The sequence below is a fragment of the Bidens hawaiensis genome, unplaced genomic scaffold (genome assembly GCF_021521415.1).
Source record: "Bidens hawaiensis isolate Kalapana, Puna unplaced genomic scaffold, B.hawaiensis_p1.1 tig00018658_1, whole genome shotgun sequence".
Taxonomy (NCBI): Eukaryota; Viridiplantae; Streptophyta; class Magnoliopsida; order Asterales; family Asteraceae; genus Bidens; species Bidens hawaiensis.
In genome coordinates, this window is record NW_027492824.1 from 36,940 (window position 1) to 58,331 (window position 21,392).

The following is a 21,392-nucleotide window of genomic DNA, read 5'->3' on the forward strand; positions in this document are numbered from 1 at the left end:
CTAATAAATACATTGTCACGATCACTGACCACCGTTGCGGGAATACCGTGTAACTTGACCACTTGGGTGACAAACTCTTTAGCGACTGCCGCAACCGTAAATGGGTGTTTCATGGGAATAAAATGGGCATATTTTGAGAGCCTGTCTACTACCACCATAACCACCATTAACCATTTTGAGTTAGGAAGACCTTCCACAAAATCCATACTTATATCCTCCCATATCCGCTCCAGAATCGAAGCGGTTGCAATAGACTCGATGGTCGCATGCTATCCGATTTGAAGCGTTGACAAACTTGGCAACCCTTGATAAAAGCTTTCACCCGTTCCTTGAGGCCGACCCACCAAAATGTTTGCTTGACCTTTGCTAGTGTTTTAGAAAACCAAAATGGCATCCCTCAGGTGATGCATGGAATAGGTTCAAAACAGTATCTAATAAGGGTGATGCGGGGCTTTAAAGAATTGCCCTTTTTCGAAGCCAAACTCCATCACGTAAAACCAAATCCAGCTGACCCACGTGCCCTGAATCAGAAAATAAATGTTGATAATAAGGGTCAGTTAGTACCTCTTGCTGAATATCTTGCCACATTGTAGTACACGGGTGCGAAATGGCCATGAATTGGAAATCGGGAAGTCTTAAAAGAGCGTCGACACCTTTATTAGAAACACCCTTCTTGTACTCAATAGTATAATCAAACCCCAGGAGTTTGGGAAGCCACCGAGCTTGGGCCGGAGTGGTGAGACGTTGCTCAAGTAGGCACTTCAAGCTCATGTGATATGTCTTAACGACAAAAGGTCGACCAAGCAAACAGTGCCACCATTTACACATGGCTTTCACCATTGCTATCATTTCCTTTTCATATGTAGATCACGAACGCATTGAACCCTTCAACGAAGCACTAAAGTAGGCAAGAGGTTCGCACCAATCCTCACCCCGCTTGCGTCACACTCAATAGTGAAGGGTTGTGACCAATCTGGAAGACCCAAGGTAGGAGTGGTAGTAAGAGCAAGCTTCAAAGATTGAAAAGCATATTCGGCCACATCATTCCAAACGAAGGGACCTTTACCTACCATCCGATGCAATGGCGCCGCTATGCTCCTAAAACCCTTAATAAATTTTCGGTAGTATCCGGCCAACCCTAAAAATCCCCGAACACCCTTAGAACTCTTCAGAGTGGGCCATGAAAGAATCGATTGAACTTTGGATGGTTCTAATGCCACTCCTTGCACCGAAATAAGATGGCCCAAATACTGTACCTGTGAAACTCCAAAACAACACCTGGATTGCTTTGCATAAAGATGATTAGTGGCCAAAATTTCCAAAACAAGACTTAAGTGCTCCACGTGATCAGCAACTGATTTAGAGTAAACCAAAATATCGTAAAAAAACACCAAGATAAACTTACGAAGGTACGATCAAAACAAGTCATTCATCAAGCACCGGAATGTTGCCGGAGCGTTTGTGAGACCGAACGGCATAAAAACAAATTCGTAGTGGCCATCATGCATGCGAAAAGCCATCTTATGAATATCTTCATCACGAACCCGAATCTGGTGGTACCAGGAACGCAAATCCAACTTAGAATAGATACAAGAGCCATGCATTTCATCAAGTAGTTCATCAATAACCGGTATGGGATATTTATCCTTCTCTGTAATATCGTTCAAGGAACGATAATCGATACAAAGCCTCCATGATCCGTCTACCTTTTTGACAAGCAATACCGGGGAAGAAAACGGGCTATGACTTGGCGGATCAACCCCTGCTGAAGTAGCTCGGGAACTTGCCTCTCTATTTCAGACTTTTGGAGATAGGGTTGGTGATAAGGGCGGGCACTGATCGGACGAGACCCCGGTGTAATGGGAATGGAGTGGTCATGTGAACGTCGTGGTGGTAAAGAATTAGGCTCCGTAAAAACCCTAGTGTATCGGCTAAGAACCTGACGTATGGTAGCACAAGGAGTGGGCTCAAGGGTAGGTTCAGAAGACAGTAAACTGACCTGCAAAAGGAGGCCCAACCCATGCATGGCCATTGCCTTATTCATCTCGAGGGCTGCCCGTTCCGAACTACGCAGGCCTTGAAGTTTGTGCAACGATCCAGCAAGGTGGAAACCCAAGGTGAGTTTCTCATAATCAATCTCGATTGGACCGAGGGTCTTTAACCATTGGATCCCTAAGACCACCGGACAAGCCGCTACCGGTAAGACAAAAAAATCAGTGGAGATGATGTAACCTTGGATGGTGAGAGTCAGCCCGTGGACACGATCCAAACAAGAAACATGGTCACTATTAGCAATCACCACTTTGAAGGGAGTATCTTTGTCCACCGTTAGCCCGAAACGGTTCACTAATGCCTGGTCAATGAAGTTATGCGTGCTACCTCCATCGACCAAAATAACCACATCCTTATTCTTGATTTGCTTGGGCAGTCGTAGAGTTTGTGGAGTAGGGGTGCCAGTGATGGCGTGAAAAGAGATTTCAGCCGGCGGTTCATCGCTTAGAGCTTCATCTGGGTCGTCCACCTCAACGGAAGCATCTTTGATCATAAAAATTTGGGGTTTACTACACTTGCGACCCGGGGTGTAGCGTCTGTCACAGTAGTAGCAAGGACCCTTCTCTCGGCGTTCTCTAGCCTTTTGATGGGAAATCCTACGAATAGGAGTTGGGGCTGGAAGGTTTAATTTTAGTGGTTGGGCCCGGGCCCAACATGATAGCTGAAGAGGTGGGCTTGGGATAGGGAGTAGGCACATGGGACCTAGGGTAAGAATAGTTATTTCGTTGCAATTTAATTTTATCTTCCACCAGTCGTGCAATACCAATGGCTTCTGATAAGGTACGAGTTTTTTTTATCTTAACTTCCAATCGAATTTCATCTTTCAAACCATCGATAAAACAACCTAGTAGAAAAGCACCGGGCAGACCATCTACGTGGTGGGAGAGTCGCTCGAATGCTTCTTGAAAAGCTGAGACCGTGGTGGTTTGCTTGAGTCGAGAGAGGGATTCCAATGGGTCTTCGAAATCTGTTGGACCAAAACGTTGGAGTAGAGCCGTAGTAAACTCAATCCAAGAGAGCGGTCCACGAGATTTGGTGTACCATTTATGCCGCTTCAGGGCCACCCCGTCCAAGTGCAGTGAAGCAAGGTGGGTTTGTTCCGCATCAGGAACCCTTTGAAAATCGAAAGACCGTTCAGCCTGGTAGAGCCAAGACGTGGGGTCGTCGTCGCTGAATCTAGGGAAGTGAAGCTTGAGGTAGGGTTTGTTGTCGTTGCCGAAAGCAATGACGGTTCCACCCCCACCGAAACCAGAAGGGCCGACAGTGCCTGTGTCTTGTTTCGTATCCACTATCGTCTGCAAGGTCCGGAAATCCCCAAAAAGTTTCTCAAACATGGCGTGAAACTTGGCGAAGGTTTCTTGTTTATCTTGTTGGAATTGCCATGTAGTTTTCTTTCGGGTATCCATGGAGATCACCACCGCTCTGATACCACTGATGTGGTTTGATCGGCTAAGCAAATAGAGGGAAGCTAGAAAGAAATATAGAGAGAAGTATTGAGAGAATTTTTTGCATAATTCCATAAAAACAATAAAAATTCCTTTTAAAGGGTATAAAGAAACTTCACCACTAATCCACTACCTACTAAAATAGAAAAAACATGTAAACATGGAAACCATGCATTACCCATGATTCCCTTTATTTCTTCGCAACCTATTGACTTGAAAAAGTAACAAACAAACTTTTAAAACAAATCCCTATGTGCAACTAGTTGAATGGGCTGCATGCACTCTACTCACCCATGGACTTGTCGGGCTTAGCAGGTTCATAACAGTAGTATATTATTATTTTTAACTTTATGTAGTTTGTAATTTAATGTTATCAGAAGTCTTTTTAATAAATTTATATTTTTTTTTCATTTAACCCGTGTATTAAACGAGTTTCTAACATAGTCATATGATAGAACAATTAAGACATTTGTGAACGTACTTTCCTGTAAGGGGTCCATGTGGCCACCTTTATAAGTTGTTTTATTTTTATTTTTAATATCAATATTTTATTATCATAATTAATTTTAAGTATATTTTGTTTTCTACTATACAAACATATGGAATATAATTTATATAGAATCATGAATATACCGATGCGATGCTTTTTATTTTCGATGCAAGTTTCATTAATAATAGAATTGCGCGTGATAACGCACAAGTCATCTAAGTATAGACAATAAGTCATTAAAACATTTTTTAATTTTCTTCTTGGTTATTCTTTAGCATGTTAGTGTTTTACATTTTAGCCTAAATTTAGTTATTTCACTTTTTAATGTGACGTGACACGTGAGTTAATATCCTGCAATGTGCGTCCGAGGTTCAACGTTTTAACGTATGATTTTTTACGGCTTGGCGCCCCCAATGCAACACATGGTCTTAACACTGATTAGAAAACAATAGCAACTAGTTGTGTGATAGACAAAATATTCTTTTCGTTAGTCCAAGAACAATAAGAATGTGTTCTTTGTTAAAACTTAAAAGTATAATTAAATAATGTTTGACCGATACGAGAGATGCAAAGTGCCATACCATTATCGACAATTACTATCTTCGAACCAGAATAAGTAACCACGCACGTTATGAACCATGGGAAATTGACGCCATATGTTAGGGATGATAAAATGGTATTGGGTACCGGTATCGAAACAAACATTTTTGATACTGGTATCAAGTTTTTTTAAAAAATTAGGATTAGAAATATCAAGATCGATGTCGGTATGGCATCGAGGTCATCCCTACCATATACGCCTTTGCACTAGAATCAGGAGCTCAAGAGTCAACCATATCACATATACTAAAAAGAGTTAAGTACAATTTGCACCCTTATGATTAACACCCTCGTGTAGTTTGAGAATCTATGTTGGCCCTTTTGCACGAGAGCACATGAAGTCTACATTCCCTCAAAATGTGAACACAACCATTTCCCCAACATTTACAAATTGTTAGAATCCGTATGAAAAGACAATTATACACTCATACAATTTGCAACCTTGTGGTTTGATGCTATAAAAATTTCACCCTCTCTTCTTTCACTCTCTAGTATCAGTTTCCATTGTTCTTAATAACAATCAGATTGATCAACCAACCGTCAAAATGCTCAATAAAAACTTTAAATCCATCTCACAAAACAGTCTCATGTCTATATTATTCAATTGCATAGAATAATCAGGAACAAGACAATTAATTCAAATCGATCTGATGAGCATCAAGAAAGTAACCTACATATCCATATAAAACTTGTCAATAACAATATTTGAAACCGATTATAATCACACTATTGGAATTATAGACCGGTTCGGGTAAGTCAATATGGCCAACCGGGTTATGACCCGTGAGAGTTACACTATGAGGTAACGAGCCATTGACCCACTTAAGTTAGTTAACCGGGTTAGATACTTTAACGAGATGAAATTACATGGAGTGGGCTTTTGAGCAAGAAGTGGACTTGTTGGCCAATTGGGTTTATAACTAACTAAGTTAGTTAAACCTAATTAAAGGTTACATAAACACATGATGCTATTGACATAACCTTAACCCTAAGCTAATCAACAAGTCCATCTCCTTTCTTCCTCCATCCCATCGCCGGCCAACCTGCACCACCGCCGCTGCCCGACCACCGGCGCTGTCCAGCCACCGCCACTGCTCATCGCCGTCGCTCGCTGCATGCCGCTGCCGTCGCCGCCGCTTCTGCCGCTGTACGCCTCCGCTGTCTGCGGGCTGCTGTCCTCACACCACCACCGCTGCCAGGTTTCCGTCGTGCACTGCACCGTAGGTCGTTGGATCTTGTTGTGTCACCTAGCTCGGTTCGTTAGCCTTCGGTGTCTCAACCAGTTAATTATTAACCGGGGTAAACTTAAATATATTGTTAGTTTATATTTAATGTTTTGACTCGTACTCATATTGTCTGTAACCGGATCCTGTCGGGTTTTGTTTTCGGTGCTAATTAACATATATTAATTAATGTAATTAATTATTATTTGTCACGTTTATTGAACCAGATTTAATAAACAAAATTTTAACTGATCACCACTGAAACCCAACAGTGGTATCAGAGCCTTGGTTACAACATACTAGTCGAATCCAGTATTTTCATCGGTTCTGCATCATAAACTTCAATGGAGTTGACGTTTATGATCTAGATAAAATATTAGGGCAATTTTAGTTTGGTCAAAATTTTATTTATTTTATTTGACTAAAATATTGCCCGACTTATTCTTCTTTGAATATGTAAATCTTGCCTAACCTTGTTTGTTTGGTTGAATGATTTTATTTTGGCCATATGGATGGTTCGAAAGTTGTATTTAGTTTTCGATTTTATTTTATGGTTTTTAGCCACCTTGACGGTTCAAAATTATAATAGATAGGGTTTAGTTTTTCATTACTTGTATTAGTGTAATTTTGTAACGAAGAAGACCCGAAGAAAACCGAGGACGAGGACGAGCTCATGGAGTTCTTGAAGTTAGTGGGAGTCACCAAAGATGACGGGATGCACCAAGAGTCCATCCTTGTGGTTGTTTTGTGTTGTGACCCCTTGACCCGATTGATCTTGCTAATAGGCTCTAGCAAAGATCAATCACTAATCATGGCCATTTAAGATTTACATATTTTGTTTGCTATTTTGGTTGCTTGCTTGATTATAATAGGATTATAATACCACCAACCTAATACCAAATATATTAAAATAAATTAACCAATCAAGTTTTGCAAAATTAAACTAAATTTAATTTTCCATAACTAATAACTTAATAGGTAAAACTATTAACTTAAAATTTGTTGGTATTATCGCGACCAACTTAGTTTTAATAGGTCATATAAAACTAAGTGTCCTGAGAGATGAAAGGGTTCATCAAGTTGTCTCGATCAATAAAGTAAAACTGGACTTTTACTCTATTCGGTAAATATTTAAAAATTAATCCCAATTTAAATCAATAGTCTATGCCATCCTACTATAAGTCACATTTGAGGCATACTGGGAAACTTCAAGTGTTTGGAGCTACAGCACCGCACTTGATTTCTAGCCTATCCTTCAAGGTGAAAGGGTTTCGTTGACACATTCGGCTCTTTCACAAGTGACTATACTAGGGCGACTATTACTTTACTCTCTTGTTACGTGCTACAGCTGTCTGGAGGCTAAGGTGGGCATAGATGAGGCTAAACGTATCTGCTTAGGCAAATGTTGTCTTAATAGGCCTCATAAACGAGAGTTGTGCTCTATTCACAATTGGCAATTGTTGTCTGTCTGCCTAACCACTTACTAATGTTGTGTGCTACAGCTGCCATTAGTAACTGGAAGCCAGATTCTCAATTTCCTATTTACTAATGTCATTAGGTCATTAATAACATGATTAAAACATCAAAAATACTAATAAAATTTACTTTGCTTAATTGAACAGATGTCTACTGATAATAACTCCTCATTCACCCTCAAAGCTATCCTTGAAAAAGAAAAGTTGAATGACACCAACTTTCTTGAATGGCACCGCAACTTGGGACTTGTTCTCAAGATGGCAAAGAAGCACTATGTTCTCGATGGACCTGTTCCAACCGGGCCTGAAAACAATACTGCTGATGCCAGGGGGGTTCTTGAAAAACATATGGACGACTCTACTGAAGTCGCCTGCATCATGCTAGCCACCATGTCTTACGAGCTTGCTGAAGGCTTGGAAGATTTTGGTTCCTATGAGATGCTTGAGCAACTCAAGGGCATGTTCCAGAAACAAGCCCGTCAAGAACGCTATGACACCATGAAGCAGCTCATCAGCTGCAGAATGGAACAGGGGTCACCTGTTAGTGCGTATGTCATCAAGATGAAAGGGTACATCGAACAGCTAAGGAAACTTGATTATCCCCTGTCAGATGAAATGGCAACGAATTTCATCCTGAACTTTCTTCCCAGCTCTTACGACCAGTTCGTAATGAATTTCAATATGAATGGCTGGGTGAAGACAGTGTCGGAGCTTCATGGAATGCTCAAGACGGCTGAGATGAATATTCCCGCTAAAAACAATCAAGTTCTTATGGTTCGATCTGCTGGTGTCGTCAAGCCTAAACCCAAGAACCGGGGTCATAACGGTAAAGGCAAGAAGAAGGTTACTACTGCTGCCAGATCTGCCACCAACACTAACAAAGGTGTTGCAAAGGTACCACCGCTGCCTCCTGAGGAGCGCCAGTGCTACAAGTGCAACAAAATGGGACATTGGAAACGTAACCTACCTTGCTGAGCTGAAAAGTCAGAGGACCAATGGTGAAAGCTCCTCTAAAGGTATTTCTATTTAAGTTATTGAACTTTTCACTGTCTCTAGCAACACATGGGTATTTGATACCGGATGTGGCTACCACATCGTTAATGTCTTGCAGGAGCTTGAAAACTGGAAGAAGCTGAAACAAGGCAGCATGGAACTCATCGTTGGTGATGGGAAGAGAGTCCCAGTTCTTGCAACTAGAACATATCGTTTTGCTTGTCCGTTTGGCCTTGTAGTTACTTTGGATAACTGTTTGTTTGCACCTGGTTTGACCAGAAACATTATTTTAGTTTCTTTATTATTTGAACAAGGATTTAAGTACGTTTTTAATAGTAATGCTATTTCTGCCTACTTGAATGATATCTTTTATTTTGAGGCTAAACCTCGAAATGGTATTTATGAGGTTGATGTTCAAATAAACAATAATGTATATAATCTTTCTAAACGTATCAGATCTGGCATCAATGATACATTTCTATGGCATTGCCAACTTGGCCACATAAGCAAGACACGAGTTAAGAGACTCCAATCCAAAGGGATTCTTGAATCCACAGGACCGGACTCTTTTGATGACTGTGAATCCTTCTTAGCTGGCAAACTCGCCAAAGGCTCCTTCACTCATAAGAATGAACGAGCAAAGGATCTGTTGGGAATCATACATACTGATGTGTGCGATCCTTTCAGAACCATGTCTAGGAGTCATGAAAGATACTTCGTTTCTTTTATTGACTATTACAGTCGATATGCCTATGTGTATCTCATGAAACATAAGCATGAAACCTTTGAAAAGTTCAAAGAGTTTCAAAACGAAGCGGAAAACCAACTCGGGAAAACTATTAAAATGCTTCGATCAGATCGAGGCGGAGAGTATCTCAGCTCAGAATTCATACATCATCTGAAAGAGCGTGGAATTGTTTGACAGTTCACTCCACCCGGCACACCCCAACACAATGGCGTGAGCGAGAGGAGAAATCGAACCTTGCTAAACATGGTCCGATCGATAATGTGTAGAACTAACTTGCCTCACTCCTTTTGGAGCTTTGCACTTTTGATCGCCGCCCGCATTGTCAATCTGGCTCCAACTAAAAAGGTAAGCAAAACCCCATATGAGATATGGCATGGGCGAAAACCCAATTTGTCTTTCCTTAAGAGTATGGGGATGTGATGCTTATGTCACTAGTGATTCTGACGATAAGCTCGATCCTCGCGGCGTAAAAGTTGTTTTCGTTGGATACTTTAACCAAAGTGGATATGATTTCTTTCATCCTGATACAAATGTGATTTCTATCAAAAGGAAGGGCCACTTTCTCGAGAAGGAAATTATCGATCGAGGAACTGGAGATAATATTGTCGATATTGAAGAAATTCAAGAACTAAAAACTACCGCTGAGGAAGTTGGAACGTCTGATCAACAAGTTGTTGTTGCTGATACATCGGACACGAACACAAGCGTTAGCAGAAGTAATAGGACTCGCGTACCAAACTCTAAATACCTATGGCATCTAGATAGTCCCGAGGTCCTCTTAGTAGCTGAGTCAAGCGACGAACCTGCTAATTACAAGTCTGCTATCTTAGATCCGGAATCTGAGAAATGGCAAGATGCCATGAACGCCGAGATGCCATCCATGCGTACCAATCAAATCTGGAACTTGGTTGAGCTACCCCCGAGTGTCGGGCAGTAGGGAGCAAGTGGATATTCAAGAAGAATATCGACATGCATGGAAATGTACAGACTTATAAAGCACAGCTAGTCGTGAAAGGTTTTACTCAAACTCAGGGTATTGACTACGATGAAACCTTCTCGCCCGTTGCTATGACTAAGTCGATAAGGATATTACTTGCCATAGCCGCGTACTATGACTACGAGATATGACAAATGGATGTCAAAACTACTTTTCTTAATGGACATCTTTTTGAAGATGTCTATATGGTTCAGCCTGAAGGTTTTGTCGATCCTAAATATCCTAGCAGGGTGTGAAAACTAAATAAGTCCATTTGTGGACTTAAACAGGCATCTCGCTGCTGGAATCTTCATTTTGATGAGAAAATCAAAGAATTTGGTTTTATCAAAAATGAAGATGAGCCTTGTGTTTACAGAAAGGCTAGTGGGAGCACTATATCATTCCTCATCTTGTATGTTGATGATATACTGATCATTGGAAACAACATCCCTATGCTTAAGGAAGTTAAGAACTGGTTAGGATCTTGTTTCGCAATGAAACATCTTGGTGAAGCTGCTTATATTCTAGGAATTAAGATTTACCGAGATAGGTCTAAGCGGCTTCTAGGGTTGACTTAAAGTACATACATAGACAAAGTAATGGCACGCTTCTCTATGGATAACTCCAAGAAAGGAGCTCTTCCCATGGCTAAAGGAACCGTATTGAATAAATCGCAATCTCCAGCAACAGAAATTGAAATTAAGCACATGCAAGCGATTCCATATGCTTCAGCGATTGGTTCTATCATGTATGCTATGTTATGTACTAGACCTGATGTCTTGTATGCACTGAGCATGACTAGCCGTTTTCAGTAGAACCCTGGCATTGCCCACTGGACTGCTGTGAAGAACATTATGAGGTACCTGAAAAGGACGAAAGACATGTTCTTGGTGTTTGGAGGAGTGGAAGAACTCACTGTAAGGTGTTACACTGATGCTAGCTCCCAGAATAACCGAGATGTTTCTCGCTCACAATCTGCTTGGATGAAGAAATTCATAGTCCACCTCGATCTGGTTCCAAGTTTTCTGAAACCGATCGACGTAATCTGTGATAACACAGGAGCCATTGCTCAAGCCAAAGAGCTCAGATCTCATCACAGGGCCAAGCACATCCTAAGTAAGTTCCACTATATACAGGATATACTGGAATGAGGAGACATCATAATAAGCAAAGTAGACACAGATCAAAACCTAGCTGACCCGTTCACTAACCCGATGACTCAGGACAAGCATGATCATCACAGAGATGTTACCGGTCTTAGATTACTTAGTAGTTTATTTTGATTTAGTATTTGGATGTGTGAACATTTCAAACAGTTATACTTTAAGTTCTCTTTTGATTTAATGGTTAAATGCCAATGTTGAATGATATAACTGTGTTCGTTTTAATACTTGTAATCAGTGAATATTGTATTCTAAATTATCCGTAGTCGGTCAGACTCGTGGGAACGACTCTGAATTAAGACTATTCTAACTTTGGACTCAAGGAGTTGACTTCCAAACTCACAGACCTCATTATGAATGACGTTGGATGTAACTCGCATCAAATCATCTTCATGGATCTTAGTCATAAGATGTTTTGATACTGGTATACTCATTTAGTATCCTTAAACCTGAGGTACATATTAGAACTTTCGTTTACTAAAGGCTATTCTTTGATCAGTGTCAACCGCTGTCGCGTAACTGCCAGCTATAAAGGCATTGGTTGGGAATAATCTAAAGTTCAGTGGAAGTTGTAAGTATTCAAGATGGGATTCTGTACTCTTACATGATATGTAACAGTTAGACATCTTGGCGCCCTCGTTGATTCAAACTGGTAAAGTGTGAGGCCTCACCCAAACTAACTGTGTGTTTGATTGGACCACTTAAACTCTTGATCGAGAACTATAATGATTGAACGCCATATGAGATTGAACCTGATTCATGTCTTATACAGAAAGGATAGATGACAACGATTACCATAAATTCGTTATCTTGAAATAGTGTATTCCAAGATTATTTTGGTTAATGAATTTAAAATATTATAACCTGTTGGGGGCAGCTATGTGTAGCTATAGCACCGCTGGTTGCCAGTATTGAGTAACTTAACTAGAAACCATCCAAGTGGGAGACTTTTGGAATTATAGACCGGTTCGGGTAAGTCAATACGGCCAACCGGGTTATGACCCGTGAGAGTTACACCTTGAGGTAACGAGCCATTGACCCTCTTAAGTTAGTTAACCGGGTTAGATACTTTAACGAGATGAAATTACATGGAGCGGGCTTTTGAGTAAGAAGTGGACTTGTTGGCCCATTGGGTTTATAACTAACTAAGTTAAACCTAATTAAAGGTTACATAAACACATGATGCTATTGACATAACCTTAACCCTAAGCTAATCAAAAAGTCCATCTCCTTTCTTCCTCCATCCCATCGCCGGCTAACCTGCACCACCGCCGCTGCCCGACCACCGGCGCTGTCCAGCCACCGCCGCTGCTCACCGCCGCTACCGTTGTATGCCACCGCCGCCGCTGTCCGCACACCACCACCGCTTCCGGGTTGCCGTCGTGCACCGCACCGTTGGTCGTTAGATCTCGTTATATCACCTAGCTCGGTTTGTTAGCCTTCGGTGTCTCAACCGGTTAATTATTAACCGAGGTAAACTTAAATATATTGTTAGTTTATATTTAATGTTTTGACTCTTACTCGTATTATCTGTAACCGGATCCTGTCGGGTTTTGTTTTCGGTGCTGATTAACATATATTTTCCGCTGCGTATATTAATTAATGTAATTAATTATTATTTTTCACGTTTATTGAACCGGATTTAATAAACGAAATTTTAACTGATCACCACTGAAACCCAACACACACCAACAACAAAAAGGCTTTGATTCAATTCTCACATTTTAATGATTTCGTCATTGTTAAAGCTTGCTGTGGGGTAGGAGAGAGAGGAAGAGAGTTTGCATGATGATGTTGGAGTGATTTAAGCCACACCTAATAAGTCTTCAAGCCCTCGAACACACCGATTTTGGTGATTTCCAAGATTTGTAAAACCATCGACGCACAGTGGTGTTGTGGCCAGAGATGACCCGAGTAAAGGGTTGGTGTATGAAGATATCATGAACAATGGAGTTTAGGTACTTAGGTTTGGGAGATGAAGACTAATGACGGTGGGACTATTAGGGGTTGTTTGGGATTTCATTTTTAACTCCTTATGACTTATAACTTATGAAAAGTTAAAAAAAAGGTGTTTGGGATTAGTTATTATGTGAGAAAATAAGTTGATAAGTTACAAACTTGTAACTTATTACTAAGTCATAAGGAGGTAAAAATAAGGAATCCTAAACACCCTCTTATTATTATTATTATTATTATTATTATTATTATTATTATTATTATTAGGTTTACGTGTAAGATGATATTGCCTCTGGCCCCATCATTTTTTGATAGTCAAATAAATGTTGACTTAATGACTGGTTCACATTACAAGGAAATGCAGACTCCAAGTGCTCCTCGTGCAAAAGGCCAAAGGGCCACAACAAGCTCTCAAACTACATGAGAGTGTTGACCCTAAGGGTGTAAATTGCATGTAGATCTATTAGAAAAATTAGTGGTAAGCCAAAAGTGAAGATGACTTTGGTTGCTAGAAGACTATGCTAGCAGATTGAGTGGCCCAAAACTGTTTTGAGCACTGGGCTTAACATAGGCATTAGCCCACGTATAAAGCGGGTTTATTTAGGTTTTTATTTTTAACTATTTTGTAATTTTTTGTAATTATTTGTTTAAATTTAATTTATTATATGGAAGTTTGTTATATTCATTTAGAAATCATATACTTGGACCTCTTTGATTCATTTATGTTTGTTTATATTTGGTCATTATGTTCGTCCATGCTCAATTTTAAATGAAACATTAAATAAATCATCAACTTAGTGGCTGTTTGACAAGTGTTGAACCAATAAGATATCTGACTGGTTACGAGGCTCTAAGCCAGCAAGTGTTGTTTGGTTTGACCTTGAAATAACTGTGTAGAATGACCATTTTACTCATATGAATTATTTGTGATAAATGATATTTATGAATTTGGTCAGATTTGGTTGGACGCTTAATGTCATTTGCTTTAATGATGACAAATTTAGTCCCAAATTAGGGAATTAACAAAATAATTAAAATATTGAAAATATGTTATACGAGCCAAAATCTGGTCGCAATTGGATACGTCAATCCGTAAATGAAACGAGGTACGTTAAAGGTTGATCGATACATTATGATGAATACATTAATGATGAATACATTAGAGCTGGAGAGATCCGGCATGGTAACGTTACATTAGGGGATAAATATGACACAAATCTCTATGCTAAATGAATAGGATCTGCCTATTTATAGGCCTAGGCTCATTCGTTAGACATTAATAACGAATGAGTGATCTCGTTAATGAATGAGCCCCATTCGCTACATTCAATAGTGAATGGGCATCCTTAAATAATGAATGAGCCCCATTCGCTACATTCAATAGTGAATGGGCATCCTTAAATAATGAATGAGCCTTTATTCGTTAAATACATAGCGTATGAGCTCTTACTTTAACGAATGAGTAGCTAGTCTAACGAATGGACCTCATTCGCTAAACATGCTTAGCGGATGAGCCATTTACATTAGATATAAAGACTAAACTACCCCTAGCCTATTCGAACAGTTGCGGACAACAAATCATGCACTAACAGACTCCCTCTTTTCCGTAGCTGTCGAATACTTTAACGTCGAATGCTTTAACGATGAATACTTTAACTACGAATACGTTAACGACCAATACTTTAATTTCGAATACGATAAAGTTGAATACTTTAACTGCAAGTCATCAGCCGTAATACTTTACCCCTGGCATTAGTTTTACGTCTCCAAGCTTTATCAGCATCAATTTTGTACACACGATCAGCATCTTCACTCCCCTTTAACTCGAATACTCTGCCATACCATAAATTCACCATCTTGAGAAGATTCAAGGATTGAAAAATCATCACTCTTATCATAACCGCAGTCAATCAATAAATTCCATCAATAAACTGTAAAGTTTATCTTGTATTTAGCATTTGAGCACAAAATGTATGAACAAGAATGTGTAATGGTGAAAACATTTTTGTAGCACGACAAAACAATTTGAAAATGTGAACTGCTTGTTTAAAGATAAAAAATAAATTGGAAAGAAATCTCTTTGGCTTTTACAAACTTTATGCTAAAACACACCCAAAATATTTTTGATTTTTCAAAATTTATACCAAAACACACATAAAATATTTTTGTATTTATTCAAAATAACGAAAAGAAAAATTAAACTAGTAAATGAAAGCAGTACATATTTTTGTGAGAAAGATCATGACATGAGATCATATTGACTAGTAACGTCCTAAACTACGCTTTAATTTTGACATTATTATGCACATAATCCAGCAATGATTTCATATATAATTGTCCGCCTTTAATTTTATATAGATCCTTCAGTAACTTTACGATACGTATTAAGGTTCAATTAAGCACAAATCTTATGTGGATCCACCTATCAGACACAATTTTTATATCTTTTATACAGTGAATTTCACATTTACATACTTTTCCTTTCTTGAAATGATTAGCTGTGACTCATGCAAAAATAAAAATAGAAAATAAAGCAGAAAATTAAAATTTTTCCTTAAGATCGGTATTTCTACACTTTGATAAGGTTCCATTTTAACAAAATAAAATGATAAAAATAAGTTGAAGTTGTATAAGGCCTTAACAATCAAGTCGGATAATACCGTATTTTCGCGCGGAGAAAGTCCAAGGCTTTATACGAAACATCAAGAAAATAAAGCAGAATATCCAAATCTTAACTCTCAGGTCGGATATGACTATCACATAGTAGAGAATCCAAGATTTGAATAAAAATAAAGAAAAAAATAAAGTTGAATTTCTTTGAAAAATAAAAGAAACATAAGCTAAATTTCTTTGCAAAAATAACGTATATACACACAACAATCTTAACTTTTTGGTACTTAATACAAATATTAACTATGCATCAGGATGTAACACCACTAGATTTGGCAAGCATTTAGGTTTATATCTTTTCAGCACTTATACGATCTGTTAAGCCTATCATACACATCATATAATTGATCTTACGACACTTTTAGTCTAGTTTATCCATGTGTTAGGCCCGCTAAGTCAATGCATTATCATTTCCCATATATGTCGGATCACATTTATCAAGTTTTATATTTTTCAAAGTTAACAACATATTTTTGTATTTTTATATTTTTTATACAGAAAACTCAATATTTTTGATTTTTTTTTTCTAATTTTCTCTCCTAAAAATATAAACAATAACAAAATTTGTAGAAAAAATAACAAAAAAAAAAAAAAACGAAAAGTCAAAAACGATCTTCCAACATTGATAAATATTTTGAAGATCTTTTTCACCAAAAAGAAATCTTGCATTTTAAAAATTTGAATGATGAATAAGGTTGCTGATTGAAAATTTTATGAATTTTAAAAAAACAATTAAATCAAACAAACCAATATGCCGAGATAATCCACTATCAACAAATTTGATTTAGCAACATCCGTATAACGTTGATAGATATTCTTGGATATCCCTTCATAAAAACTTGATAATTTAATGAGAAACTGGAACCCAGACCATAGTCTTAGGTCGACTAGTATCCTCAACATGATCAGCACATGCAGTTGGAATCTTTGGGTTCCAAGCTGGTAATAGTTTATCAGCTTGTTGTCTAAACAATTTAACATCGTAAGAACTGTGAGAATTTTCAGGAGATTTTAACAATGAATTAATATAAACTCTTTGTTGTTTATATTTTTGTTCAGGTGTCTCAAATTGCCCAAAGTTAAAGAAACCTTGTTAAAAGCATCAGGCAATTTGAGTCTTTTCCTGTAAGGATAATCAATAATCAAATGTCCTTTGACATTGCAATAAAAATATTTTCTCAATTCAAGTTGCGTCGAAGATGATTATTTTATAAGCTTATACGCGGAGGGTTGAATTTTCTCACTTTTTTTTTTGTAGAAAAATTCAAGTTTTGAACACTATGCAAAATTTTTCAATACATCAAAACCAGTAGATTTGACAAATTTGTTTCATTGAAATAAAACTGGTTTGGATTCCTTTTGGGGCTTTGATTTTAACCTTTTTCTTTACCCAATAGGCATCACTGATGCATCACGATTAAGAAAAACTGAGTGATCACAATCATAAACATTTTCAACACACTCATGTTTAACCAGAGCTATCAGAAAGAGCTCATCAGGAAACATCTTTTCAACACTTTTTAATTAATAAACCTTCCCGTTTTTATCCTTAACACTCGGTTTTGAAAATGATTTTGGTATCCTTTCGTAAACAACTTTCTTCTCATATGTCCTTGGTGTAACAATCGTTTTTAGTTTACCAGTTTTTGATTTCTCAGCTGTTTGTGGTTCACAAACAATATGATTTTCAACAGGTATATTTTTATTCTTGTGAACCACCACTGGTTCAACCACATCTTCAATAAGAAAATCATTATTAGTCTGATAGAAAACCAGATTGCTTTGAATATGAGATTTTGGAGCTAAACAATTTGTTTCTTTCTTAACAGTCGTCTTTGGATTAACTAGTTTAACTTTCTCCTCATTGATTATTTTAACCTCACTAACAGTCACAGGAGGATCTATTGTCAGTCGTCTTTAGATCAAATGGGTTCTGTGCAATTTTTTATCGAAGTTTCATTTATGATTGAAGAAGAAAAAAATTTCTTCTTTCTTCCACGATACATACTATTCAAAAAGGGATCATACATTTTCGCTAGGCAATTTTTTTTGTTTTTCGTCTCAGCATTTGACAATCTAGTCTTTGTTTTAAGTATATTTAAAGAAAAAAATACTGTCTCTAAGGCCTCAATTCTATTTATCAATTCATTATTTAAGTTGTTATTTTTATCTTTATTGGTATAAAGCCGCTCGGCATATAGTTCATCAGGGGAGATTTTTTCTAATGTAAACAACAATATTCTTCTTGCTATTATTTCCCCAAAAGTTGACAAACTCGGAGGATATGTAAAAGTATTCTTTGTTTTCCATCGCTTTGGCGTGTATAAAAATATATTGTGAGACTTCTTTTCTTACAGAGCATTTCAATTTTTTATTTATCTTTCTTATGTATCGTAATGGATGAGTCCATCGGTTATAATCGAAAAAGAAAAGTAAGAATAGGTTTTCCAAAAAAAAAGTGTTTTTCTTCATTTTTTTTTCTTTTTTTCAAGTATTTGAACTACAAATTTTCTTGATTCCCATACATATAATCAACTTCTTCTTCTTCTTCTTCTTCTTCTTCTTCTTCTTCTTCTTCCATTTTGTCGAGCTCGTTCAGTTTATCACTAAAAATAGGTGACGGTATTCTGCCTAAATAGTAGACATAAGTAACTAATAATAAAATACTAAAGATACCAGCCATCTTTTTTTTTTTAATTCTGACTTTTTAAATTCTGACACAGGGTATTTATTAGATCTAATGTAGTTCCGAATAGATTGATTTTTCTTTATCCAAACTTATAGCAATCCAATCCATTTCATGAACAAAATGTGACCAATTATCCAACCAACAAAACTACTTGTTACAAATAAAATCTTGCTGTTGCATCGAAACATAAAAATGTTGACTAATCTCGCTAACATTGAACTTGGTAAAATGAAATGATTCAATAACTGAAAAAGGAGATTATTTAGGAATAAACAATGAATGTTAAGATTACGCATTGAATTTCTGGTAGTAGATCTATAATAAAAGAAGTTTTTGTGATTATTGCAGAAGAAATGAAACAAAAGATACGGTAGAGCTAGGACAGTTATTGTATGAGGTCTACCCAGTGCTAGATGCAGAGACGCATAATAGATCGATATGAACATTATGAGCTGTCCCATAATAAAAATACCCTATTCTCGGATCCTTCTTCTCCTTCTTCCATAACGTGAGCTCGGAGAAGAAAGAGATAGGAGGGTCCTATGGAGAATGTGGTCAGAAATCCATAATAGAGTTCGACCACAACGACTGAATTGATTATCTTCATGCATAAGGATACTAGATTACCTAGTAGAAAAGATTTCAAAATCATCACAAACCTCCCCTTTTCTTTTCTATTGCAATTTCTGGATTAGTCTATGATGATTTTGAAACTTTCTATATATAGAAAAGAAATAGAAAGAGATAGACTAGAAATGATATCTGTTATGTGAATGACACCAAAAGTATATTAAATGAATGAAATTGGGATATGGATGGAATATAATAAAATATGCCACTTTTAGGTTCAATATGAAATGAGGCATGGAGGGGAGCCACTACGAAGAAGTTCCGGGACTTACGATGGAAGCTTTGAGTTCATATTGGTCATGGGTTGAGAACGGGAATGGAACTCTATGAGATCGAATCTCCCGTTGTTCCTTAGTAGCTCAGTGGTAGAGTGGTCGGCTGTTAACCGATTGGTCGTAGGTTCGAATCCTACTTGAGGAGATTTGAAAATCGCCGTCAACACCCCAGTGTAGTCTGAACCCGCATCAAAGCCAAATCTTGAAACCCCACCATCAAGCCCCAATATTTACGATGTTGTTTGTGAAAATGCCAAACTAGAGTTTGAAAACATAATGTTAAGAGAACGAAATGCCATTTTGGCTAAACGAATCTCAGCTTTGGAAGCTGCCCTGAATGAAGCATTAACGAAGATTCGAACCCTTGAGGGGCAGTCTGGTCCGAGATAATCCTTTGTTCCATAGCCCCGGGTCTATTTACAACTATCCAATTAAGAATTCTCAGATGTACTAGTACTAGCAGTGCATCAAAGATGCAGCCATCGATTATACCGAGAGGCCACAATTGCTGCGAGCAAACATATTAATGATGAGGAGCACATTTTTGTTATACTACTAATACTTGTACTTGCTCTGCTATTCTGCCCCATCCTGGCTAAGAAAGTGTTACAGGTACGGAAAGCAAAAAAAATAGATGGGGGACGGGCATACGTATACTATGTGTAATGCGTCACTCATTTACGATAAATAATAAATAAAAAGTCCATTCCATTTTGACAAAAGACCCACACCCAAGTTCCATAGCTCGTTATCCCGATCATGATTTTCCAACCCCCAGAGGGAAAGGCCCTTCCCTTTTGGGCCGGTTGCGGGCAAGGGTGGATTCGAACCCCCGACACCGTGGTTCATAGCCACGTGCTTGAATCCTCTGAGCTACATGCCCCACTGCGTCTCCGCTGGATCTGTTCCTGGAAGTACCCAAAAAAATGAATCTTTTCTCTCCCCATCCATTTCGGGCTAAGAAGATGTTAAAGCGCCCTTATCTCTACTTTATCTCTACTTTATCTCTGTAAGAATGGCACGTTCTGAGGTGTGAAGTTGGAGAGAAGGGATGTCGTAATTGGGGTTTTGAGTAAGACGACCTTTTTATTTTTCATTTTTTTTCATATTGTAAAAGTATGAAGAATGGGAGGTGTGAAGTTTTTTATCATCCTGGCGTCGAGCTATTTTTCCGCAGGACCTCCCTTACAGTATCATCACCGTAGTAGAGTTTAACCACCAAGTTTGGGATGGGTTGATGTGGTTCCTCTATGCCTAGGACACCAGAATATCGAACTATGAACGAAGAAAGGTATGAGATAAAATAGTGATCGCGAGGCCCCAATTCTTGACTGGGGGACACCAAAGGACTCTGCCCTTCCATCCTTGGATAGATAGAGAGGGAGGGCAGAGCTTTTGGTTTTTCATGTTGTCAAAGAGTTTAATAATGAAAATAGATGGCGAGTGCATGTAGGAACAAGGTTCAAATCTACCAGATGCCTCAGCTGCATACATCACTAGACTTCCACTTGACACCTATCGTAATGATAAACAGCTTATCTCGCCGTAACTTTCTCTTGAATTCTCAAAACTTCTGTCGCTCCATTCCTGCAGGGGCACAGAACCCATTGCTGTCTCGGCTGTGCTACCGGAGGCTCTGGGGAAGTCAGAATAGGAGAGCACTCATCTTGGGGTGGGCTTATTGCTTAGATGCTTTCAGCAGTTATTCGCTCCGCACTTGGCTACCCAGCGTTTACCATGGGTACGATAACGGGTACACCGGAGGTGCATCTTTCCCTGTACTCTCGTACTAGGAAAAGGTTCTGAAGAAGAATTTCAACCAAAAGCCACTCCTAGATTAATCTCTGGAGATGATATCTTAGACAAAGATGACACAATTGATGCCGACATGGCTGAGGTTGAATCGGTGAAAACGGTTATGAAAATCTTAAATGAAGAGAGAAAGAAAGTATTTGTAGAAGAAGAAGAGGAGGAGATTCCTCAGGATGTATTGGAAACATTGATTGC

At 38.3% G+C, this 21,392-nt stretch overlaps 1 protein-coding gene and 1 non-coding gene across 2 annotated transcripts; one reads left to right on the forward strand and one right to left on the reverse strand.

The window, feature by feature from the left end:
* Window positions 1–887: 887 nt before the first annotated feature.
* LOC143556617 (uncharacterized) lies at window positions 888–3,458 on the reverse strand. The gene is made up of 3 exons (XM_077045891.1): window positions 2,816–3,458; window positions 2,000–2,754; window positions 888–1,256 (listed from the first exon to the last, which is right to left on the reverse strand). The coding sequence occupies exons 1-3, from the start codon at window positions 3,456–3,458 to the stop codon at window positions 888–890; spliced, it is 1,767 nt and encodes a 588-aa protein (XP_076902006.1).
* A 16,000-nt stretch (window positions 3,459–19,458) lies between these two features.
* Window positions 19,459–19,530, forward strand: TRNAN-GUU (transfer RNA asparagine (anticodon GUU)). Its single transcript has one exon. It is a non-coding gene; the product is annotated as a tRNA-Asn (tRNA).
* Window positions 19,531–21,392: the final 1,862 nt, after the last annotated feature.